This window comes from Orussus abietinus, unplaced genomic scaffold, assembly GCF_000612105.2.
Source record: "Orussus abietinus isolate OABI.00-Male unplaced genomic scaffold, Oabi_2.0 scaffold15, whole genome shotgun sequence".
Taxonomy (NCBI): Eukaryota; Metazoa; Arthropoda; class Insecta; order Hymenoptera; family Orussidae; genus Orussus; species Orussus abietinus.
The window spans coordinates 1,369,902-1,379,475 of record NW_019396010.1 but is presented as its reverse complement, the minus strand read 5'-3'; the positions used below and the strand labels follow the sequence as shown (position 1 = coordinate 1,379,475).

General features: G+C 34.9%; 3 protein-coding genes across 7 annotated transcripts; 2 read left to right on the top strand and 1 right to left on the bottom strand.

The window, feature by feature from the left end:
- Positions 1 to 69: 69 nt before the first annotated feature.
- Positions 70 to 3,243, bottom strand: LOC105696530 (DDB1- and CUL4-associated factor 7). Its single transcript, XM_012419080.2, has 4 exons — positions 2,870 to 3,243; positions 2,509 to 2,782; positions 1,852 to 2,404; positions 70 to 1,769 (listed from the first exon to the last, which is right to left on the bottom strand). The coding sequence occupies exons 2-4, from the start codon at positions 2,759 to 2,761 to the stop codon at positions 1,535 to 1,537; spliced, it is 1,041 nt and encodes a 346-aa protein (XP_012274503.1). The 5' UTR covers positions 2,762 to 2,782; positions 2,870 to 3,243; the 3' UTR covers positions 70 to 1,534.
- A 227-nt stretch (positions 3,244 to 3,470) lies between these two features.
- LOC105696506 (diamine acetyltransferase 2) lies at positions 3,471 to 4,636 on the top strand. 2 transcript variants are annotated; one of them, XM_012419030.1, is made up of 4 exons: positions 3,471 to 3,863; positions 3,947 to 3,998; positions 4,131 to 4,336; positions 4,452 to 4,636. In XM_012419030.1, exons 1-4 carry the CDS (start codon positions 3,795 to 3,797, stop codon positions 4,611 to 4,613), a joined length of 489 nt encoding a protein of 162 aa, XP_012274453.1. In that variant the 5' UTR covers positions 3,471 to 3,794; the 3' UTR covers positions 4,614 to 4,636. The 2 variants fall into 2 exon arrangements, with proteins under 2 accessions (XP_012274453.1, XP_012274454.1); XM_012419031.1 differs by having other exon boundaries at positions 3,471 to 3,871.
- Positions 4,637 to 4,638: 2 nt separating this feature from the next.
- On the top strand, positions 4,639 to 9,569 carry LOC105696505 (leucine-rich repeat and guanylate kinase domain-containing protein). 4 transcript variants are annotated; one of them, XM_012419026.2, is made up of 13 exons: positions 4,639 to 5,087; positions 5,195 to 5,479; positions 5,613 to 5,911; positions 6,054 to 6,258; positions 6,328 to 6,531; positions 6,595 to 6,810; positions 6,916 to 7,072; positions 7,164 to 7,459; positions 7,534 to 7,779; positions 7,963 to 8,136; positions 8,202 to 8,321; positions 8,467 to 8,633; positions 8,705 to 9,569. In XM_012419026.2, the coding sequence occupies exons 1-13, from the start codon at positions 4,839 to 4,841 to the stop codon at positions 8,829 to 8,831; spliced, it is 2,745 nt and encodes a 914-aa protein (XP_012274449.1). In that variant the 5' UTR covers positions 4,639 to 4,838; the 3' UTR covers positions 8,832 to 9,569. The 4 variants fall into 4 exon arrangements, with proteins under 4 accessions (XP_012274449.1, XP_012274450.1, XP_012274452.1 ...); XM_012419028.2 differs by having other exon boundaries at positions 4,955 to 5,109; XM_012419027.2 differs by lacking the exon at positions 8,467 to 8,633 and having other exon boundaries at positions 4,640 to 5,087.
- The last annotated feature ends 5 nt before the right edge of the window (positions 9,570 to 9,574 follow it).

Sequence of the window (9,574 nt, the reverse complement as noted above, 5' to 3'; positions counted from 1 at the left end):
AAGTCACTTAAGTGAAAATTTATACAAGGGCCCCGAGAGATGAACAAAAAAATCGAGTACATCATTGAATCGTTGTAGGTATAAAAATTTATATTAGACCTAAATACAATATTACATGTTTGTAATTGGAACATTTACATATAAAAACCCGACATTCACGCGTACGTTTCGGATAATTGAGACACGTATTGTACAACTGTTTATGATTATTGGTACAAAGAAGAACTCTTTCGTGGTTTAAGTACGATTTTAGGAAATAATGCTCTCTCTGTTTAATCCAGCATTTGACCCTGTGTCACCATATCATAAAAATTGACCTATCACGAACCGATACACTCCTCTTTACCTTTTTTTTTTTTTTATCAATCACGCTTCAGAACAGCTGTACACTCGACGGAAATATAATGCAAAATATGAAGCAATGCAATAATGCAAATATAAGGCAGAATATCACGTCAAACAGGATTACGAATGTGAATGATAAGAATACTATTAGAACGATAACGATCCCAATAAACTGAATGCATTATTTAAGAAACTTTATTTTATGTTTTTTCTTTTAAATCGTCTAATTTTACCGCTTTCCTTTTTACGGAACTTATATAACTGATTGTATAACTAGTTTTATCATTTGTTAAGCTTTAGGGGAACTCTAGTATCTATCTGGTCGTATTAAATTTAAAATACTGTTGCAAAACTTTAACCTAGTCTTAATAGTAATCCGATACATTAATGATGTACTTATTTCTTTGAGTGCAGGAAGATATAAACATATATACAAATCGCGTGACAGGGGGAAATCTTGCACTACGGTTAATAACTTTTCGAATTGTACTTAATTAATCAAAGAATATCTTCTTAGTCGCACTCGTGTGTTATTAACATTGAAGAATTACACAATTCTACCTTGGGATATTAAGGGCACACCCAAACCATAAAATACTACGAACAGAACGTAGTGTCCTAAATGGATCGTCAAGTTTTCGTTGAATTCAATTGCACTATAAATCGGTAGATTTGTTAATACCCAAAGTAGACAAGTTCGATATATATAATTTTGCCAACAAACAACAAAATGACGTTAACACAACATCGCAAATAGTACAGCATGAATTTGAAAAGAAATTGTGAAATGTACTTACGGAATTATACATTTCTCATAATAATAGAAAGATTTTTTTTTTTTGAAGTTACGTACCTCAACCAGTGAGGGGAACACAAAAGAATTCACCAGTCACGTTCACAGTGTAATGGTAGGACTATAAATATAACCTATCAGTCTATGGATTCACGTCTTCTTAAAATCGCACTATTTTACATGATTTTCGCCTTGGTAGGCGCAAGAACAACGATTCGATGAGTACATATTTGCCGCACAATGAATGCACGATATGAATCATTGTACTTTGATTGCAATTACCTCGATCTATTTGAGGATCTTATCAGCTGAGATTCAATCTGCATGCAATAAAATTTATCATTGTTCAAATTGATGATCCTGTACCTTGGTAGTACATCGCCTACAAAAGGCTATTTATACTCGAAGGATTTCTGCTGCTTTATTATAACAGATAGCAATCCAGTCTGGCTGCGTCGCACCCCACTGGATTTGATTAACTTCACCTTCTGCGGCTGTATATGCAAGAATAGGATCTTCAATGGCTCGTGGCATTTGCTGAATGTCCCATATTAAAGCTTGATGATCGTCAGCCGCTGTACAGATGTGGCAGGACGAATGTGGTGCCCATGCAATGCCATTGACACTTGCCCTTTAAATAAATTATCACGCCGTGAAATTTTGCAAGAATGCAAATTTAATAAGTTACAATTAAATTATCTTTTGTTTTATACCTGTGATTATTTAACCTGGCAACTGGGGTGCAAGGTACTCGTACATCCAGGATAATAACTTCGCAAGCCTCCATTGCCACCGTGGCGAGGTAATTGGGATCTTGTTTATTCCATGCTAGTCTTAATAAGGGAGTGTGCTGTGGATCTTCATAAATTATTGTCGAATGCTCTAAGTGACGTAGATCAAACATTCTCACTGAACCATCGGCTCCAACCGAGGCAAACATATCACGACCACCGCCAGCCCTACTGAACGCTACGTCGTACACTTCCTTATCATGAGCAATTAACTGAGTTTTAACATGGCCTGTAACCATATTAACCCGACCCAACACTTGTCCCGTTTCCAAACCCCATATAGTACAAGTAGTGTCGATGCTCGAAGTGCCGATTAGGTTTGGGTCGACTTCGTTCCAATCGAATGATGTTAAGGGGGCACAAAAGTCAGAATTCTTGTTATTATTTAATACACATTCCAAGCGTGTTTCTGAGTCTCCTGCTCTCCATACTCTTAAATAATCACCAGATGTGGCCAGTAAATCAGGAAATAGTCCTATTAAAACGTATTAATTAAAACTGTTAACTTACGATAATGATTAATGATGTGTATTAATAATAATATATACAATGCATATATTGACGTTAGAATAACCGCACCTTTGCTATCAGGAATCCACATTATTTTCGTAGTCGGATACGGATGATCGAATGTACTTTTAGCACTAAACTCAGATGTTTCTTCGTCGAGTGACACAATTTGAACTTTGTTGTTATACTCTTCGACAAAGCTACCCAATGCTAAACGAAATCTTTTGTCTGGACGTACGGACCAATTCATACTGTACAGAGGCCAGGGTGCCTCGTACTTGTAAATCTCTTTACGCTTCGGAGGTACAATGTGTAACGCCATCGTTGTATATTATTTTCTTCTCTGAAAACAAAATTATCGACATGAGTGCCATAACAAGGACACATGTATTATTAACTAAAGATTTGTACTGAAAACTGATATGCTTACATCTGTCTACTCGTCGGACAAAACGAGGAAGAAGCAGGATTCCTGAGTCTTCTCTGACATTCAACTTCTAACCTTAAAATTCTATATCTGTTCTCGTACAGACGCTTCGGAAAATTGAACGCATTCGCAATCAATCTTTCTTTTTACTTTTTGCTCGACATTTTACGTCGAATTAAATTTGTACATAGTTTTAACTGTACACCGGTCATAACTTCGCGAAATTCATTAAATATCTCACGCTCCGTGGACGTTGAAGCTAACAAAAATCGGAGCCGACAGCCGTGGGTATGTTCTAAAATGTCCCGGATAAACCGAGTGAATTTGTTCTTTTCATATGCGTCTCACTTCCAGAGATGAGTTGGGAGATTGTTCATGGGATAACGCGATCGCGGGCTGTGCTGGTAATTGGTGCGGGCGGCTAACATACTTGCCACCTGTTCCCCTCAATGGCGGCGCAACTCATCTTTGCACGGAATGAGTTACCCCTCTATATTGTGTCGCGATCCAGCTCCCTGATTGGGCGAGGCGGGGTCCAATCAGGAAGCCGGATCTGGTCAGCGGTCGCGGCCCGGGCCACCGAACCGGCAGTTGCCCAGGATTATCCGTCGTGATAAGAGGTCGTTAACTGTTAAAAGAATGGCAAGGAACATGATGCAACGTTCATTTTTTTATTAGACTTCCTAGTGTACTGTAGTTTATGCAAAATGTCCCTTGAATTTTATTTTAACTACGATTTAAAAGGAATGAAGAAATCTAATAATAAATGGAATACATATTTCGCGCGCTTATTCTATCTTATCGTGACTACGTAATGCAACTGATAAACACGCCCATTGTTAATGATATCACTTCTTAAGTTTACAATTAAAGAGTTACAGACAATTAAAGTTAATCGAAGTCAGTGAGTGTAATACTCGATAAAGAAATGGAAGGAAGTGTTACAATAAGGAAAGCAAGGCGGGAAGACTGCAAAGCCATTATAGAGCTAATTCAGGCAATTTTGTATTTTTCACCTTTGTTATTTAGTTTCAATTTCTTTTCTTAAATTATGTTCGATTGAACGCTTTATTTTTACAGGAACTTGCCGATTTCGAAAAGATGCCGTATGGTCCTAAAATAAATCACGAAGGTACGATTTTGTTTAATTTCTGTTGTAAACATATATTAACCAAGTACCGATGAAGAAAGAAAAATTAAGTTCAAATTTGAATTTAGCACTTCGTAGATTTTCTTTTATATTGATATAAATTATTACTCGTAGCACTGGAAAGAGATGGGTTCGATTCGGAGCAGCCTTTATTTCAGTGCTATGTTGCTGTAGCCGAAGAAAAAGTAATTGGTTATGCTCTGTATTATTTTGTTTATTCAACTTGGACTGGTAAAGAAATGCTTTTGGAAGATCTATGTGTAGCAAGTAATTATCGGAACAAAAATGTTGGGAGTATGTTATTTCAAACAGTTGCTAAGGTATAGTAATCATTTTGTATGTATTTGGTAATAGTCCTTATTTAGTGGGAGAAAAGAATATTGTTAATCGACAAATGTGTATAAAAGTATTTCATTCCTGACTTACTTTTCGCAGACTGCAGTTGATCAAAATTGTCACCGCATGGATTTTATAGTTTTAAACTGGAATCCTGCGCAGGACTTTTATAAGAAAAGAGGTGCAATTGATATAACAAAAGCAGAGGGATGGCATCTTTATCGTTTAAATGAAACTGCTTTGAAAGAATTAATTCAATAAATAGGAAGGAACGGTGTAAAATATTCAATCTTTACGAACAAGGGACATGAAGTGATTTTAAAAGTGCGAGTGTAAATGCGAAATTGGAATCGTTTAAAAAAGAGTGCTGCAGTCACTTGTTTTTAAACGTCAACCTTAAAAGTGTGTAACGGTTGGCCTTAAAAGGACGTTTACATTTTAGTGGATCTTATATAAAGTCAAATATCTAGAAATTCTTCGGTTAATATGTTGCAAAAGAAGTATCTTTTCTCTTCAGAATTTGTAATTGCTGAAAGAAAGAATACTCAGGTGAATGAAAATATACAGAGAAAACATGAAAAGTATACAATGCCATTACATAGAATAGATTCATTGGACAAACTTACACACGATGAGATGAGTTGGGGATCGCAACAGAGTGTTTACGTACCACATGAAGTAACATTACAATGTTCAAGTGAGGGTGACTCTTCTTCTCTATCCACCAGCTTTACTGTAATTAAAAGAAACAAAAGTAGTAATAAAAAGATCTTTGTAAATACTCTGCATTTTTGACGTAGCAGCATCATTACTAACACATATATTATTTGTTCTTTATGTAGAGCTCATCGATATCGGATGATTGTGAGTGGCCTTTGAATGTAGGAAATGAAAAGAGAGAGAAAATAATTCAAAATAAATGGGGTGGATACGCACTTGATATAGAATTATGGGCAGACAGGAACTCACCCGTTGTAAATATTCTAAACCGTCGTGAAATGGAATTAACTCCAAGTGAATTTTGTGGTATTTTGTCAGATCGCATGGTTGGTGCATGTTCATCGTTTCTGACAAAATGTCCAGAAAACGAAACACTCATCTTAAGTAAATGCGAGCTAAGAAAAATGGTATCGTAAGATGATAATTTTTCAAATAAGTGCAGTGAGAAAAAAGTGCCATTGAAAGAAAGAAATATTTCTTTGGTTGAATGACATTTTTTCCTCATGGTGAATATATACCATCAAACGTATTTGATTTTAGAACCTTGTGGATATTTCAATTCTACGCCACCACCGTTACCTTCAATATTTAGATTTGACACATAATAAACTCACTGATTTGAGTCCATTAGGGGGAATACCATATTTAATGTACTTAAACGTGTCGCGTAATAGACTCAAATCTGTGCTGAAATTTACTCCTCCTTGGTACTTGACCTATGTCAACTTATCATATAATAACATAACGGAAATAGATGATTTGAGCGAATTTTGGAGCATTGTCAGATTGGATTTGTCTCACAATGCAATAGAACAAATTACCGGCTTGCATAATCTAAAGTGAGTAACTTTTACTATTTCCTTTCCTTTATCTTCCAATTTTTCTTCTTTTCTCCTTTTACTCCATTGAAAATTATTTGTAAAATAAATTAGTATCATAGTATAAGTAAAACTACGATACATTAAACCTATTTGTTTACAGGCATTTGCGGTATTTAAATTTGTCATACAATTTGATCAAGTGCATCGAAAATCTGGACAAACTAAATATACAGGAGCTTAATTTAGAATACAACTGTATTACAACATTTAAATCTGCCGATCCTAGGTTATCTTTAAACACATTAGCAAACCTTCGTACCCTTCTACTAGGTCACAATAAATTATCCACTCTTGAGTTCTTCAAGGTATATATTTCATCTAGTGTGTTCAAAGATTCGCATCCTTTGTCATCGGGGTGATAATATTTCTTTCAGGATGCATATGCCTTGCGTATCGTAGATCTAAAATACAATAAAATAGCGGATTTATTAGAGGTTTCCTATCTGAGTGGTTTGGTATACGAAGTGGATTTCAGAGGTAATCCTTGTACAAAGTGGCCGAATTATCGAGACGTTTTGTTGTTTTCTATGCCAAGTGTTATGTACGTTGATGGTGGCGAAGTCTCTGTCACTGAAAAGGTAATACGCAGACTATTGTAATTGATAAGTAATACGTCATTTTCAATATTCTCTTTCATTTAGATATCTGCTTCGACATTATTCAAGCCAACGTTAGATCTTTTAGCTGCACGAAGTATTACTAAATTAACATTATTGGAACAATTGAATCCACCAAATATTGGTATGCATGTTACTCCATATGATCAAACTTGTCCACCTGTAGTCGTCCTGAGTGGACCATCCGCCGTGAAGAAGATATCATTGGCGCTGAAAATAGCAGACACCTTATCCAATAGAGTAAGAACAAAATAAAAGATGAGAAGGCCAATGAGTAAATTCATGATTAAACATGTACATTTGCGTGAGTTATATTTATATTAACACAAACAATTGTCGATGCAGGTTAAATATTGTCCGAGTCATACAACGAGAGACCTTATATCATTTGACGAAGACCCAAGATCATATCATTTTATAGGCAGAGAAGAATTCAATGAAATGGCCAGGCGTGGAGAATTCTGTTCCATTCAAGAATATTTAGGGGACAGTTATGGATTTCGTTAGTAATGTTCCGATCCTTAACATTCTTGAATTTAAATGCAAATGCTCACCAAGCATGCTGTGTTACAGTTACATTTCATTTCTTTTAGATATAAGTGAATTGGCAGCATTAGCAGCGGAACAAAAAATTGGCATCGCTCAGATGGATTTAAGTGGTTCGTTGCAATTACAGAGCCAATACGCAAATGTCAAAATTGTACTGGTCCTGACAAAGGATCGAGAATTACATAAGCAACGGTTAATGGAAAAATTTCAAATATTTACTTGGGTAAAGGACAGCATTGAGAATTTGTTAGCAGTGAAAATAGGCAGGCGAGATGCCAACAGAGAAAGCACAGAATCTACATCTAGTAAACTCGATTACATTTCAGAAATTCTTAATGATGTACGTAATGTATATAATTGGTTTTTCATATGAGTTAGTACGTGAATTTTATATGTATGAAAATATTATAACAGGTAATCGACGACCTAGATTTACCCTTATATAGTACAAACATTAGACCTCAGGGAACTGGAGCCACAACGACGGATATAATATTTCAAAGCCAAACCATGTTACCAAAAGTGCTGAAGATTAGAAGCCAGCTAGAAATAGAAGAAAGGAAACATATTTCGTTTAAAATGGATGGAGATGTAGAGAACACGAGTACCTGTTCCAACGAGATGGCGGAACCTCCATCACCTAAATATTTGGGATTAAAAGTATTTTGGAAATCTAATTGTTGGACAGAAATTAACATGAAAATTGTAGAACTTAAGGTGATATGAAAGGGTTATTTTGTATACATATATAAAACGTTGCCATGTATATAGAATGCCTGTTTCGTAACACCACAAAAGTATGAGTTTATTAAGCGTTACGTACAAACTTTCTCCTGGGAACAGGTTATTTTGGATGAGAAATCGAATATTATCATTGATGATGCAGAGACAAAGCGTAAGAAACACAGGGCAAGGGTCCTTTTTCGTCATAATGCATTTGAAATTATCGATGACCTTCCAGCACCCGACGAAGAATTTGGAGAATCATTGTCCAGTGAAGAATCTATGGCAGATTTGGTATACTTACATCACATTCGTATACTTTTTGATAAATAATTCCTGAACGTTATTCCTATTAACAGCTCCGCCGGAAACTTGCAAAACCAGAGGATCTAAAAAATATGTACGTCGAAACTGTTCTAGCTTCGAGAAATTTATATGAACGCTATCACAAGAATAATCCAGGATTTTATTCTCTCGTGGTATGAATGTTCAAGTTTTATAAATATTTAATATATGTATATAGAATGACCCTTTCATATCATCTTAAGCAATACTAATCCTAGAATGTATGTAATGGAAATTGTGAGTTGAATTATATTAAGTAACGGATGATCATTGTTTCAGTTACTAACTGACGATTTTAACAGTGCTTTTAATACATTCGTCGATTTCCTTTATGAATTGTACGTAACTCACTCTTTCCGGAGGCCTGTATGTCATCCTGAACATGAAAACTTATCGGAGATATTAATTCCGACCAAAGTGATACCCATAATGCAAGAATTAAAAGAGTATGCTTTTGTGCTTAGCAATTAATATACGCGTAGCGTGAAAATATGAAACACCCTTAATGATATTACAGAAGTTTGTCTACTTCGAAAAGTCAAAAAAAAGGATTAATTACGACACACGGTATGTCATCATGGAATCAGCCAACTCCTAATCAACTAACGCAAGGGACTAGGAAATTATTTACTGACACCGAATGAAACCTGATTGGAAAATCTGACAGTAGTACAATGCTTGCCAAGTAATTGATTAGTTATGTATAAATAACATTACAACACCTTCGGGTCAAAAACCATCAGACAAGTTTTGTGTAACTTTGTCTCGTTTAAACTTTTCGACTGGGACCAATAAAGTAAATTGATAGGTATTAAATGTTTATTGGAGCACATAAGATTATGCATTATATAAAGTGATTTAGATTGGTTTAGGATATTGAATATAAAACGTTATTAAAAATATAACATGTGCTTGAATGTAGTATGTAGCGTAACACCACTGTGAATCAGTCTGACTTTTATAAACATTACTTGTACGTATACATTGTAATCTTCTTACGAACTAGATTTCCATAAATAGAAATTTTACGAACGAAACATCGCACACAAAAAAAAAAGTATATGGATTTCTGAGGAACTTTCGTGTTTACTTGTTAACGTATGACGTCGATAATTGTACAAAAAGCTCAAGTTACTTTGATACAAATAATACGATATGTTCTAAGCCTTTCAAATGGACATGAAAATGTATGCGCATTATTTGTGCGTTATTATATTAATATACATTTTAACATTATAGTTTTGCATCATGATAGCATGACTGTTTTTGCAGTACTATAAAAGTAATATTAATATGTAAAAATAATCGCACGTTATCATATCTCTTAGCTTATTTTCATACGGTGTTCATATTAATCTATATACATATTATCATCTTATTCAAAATC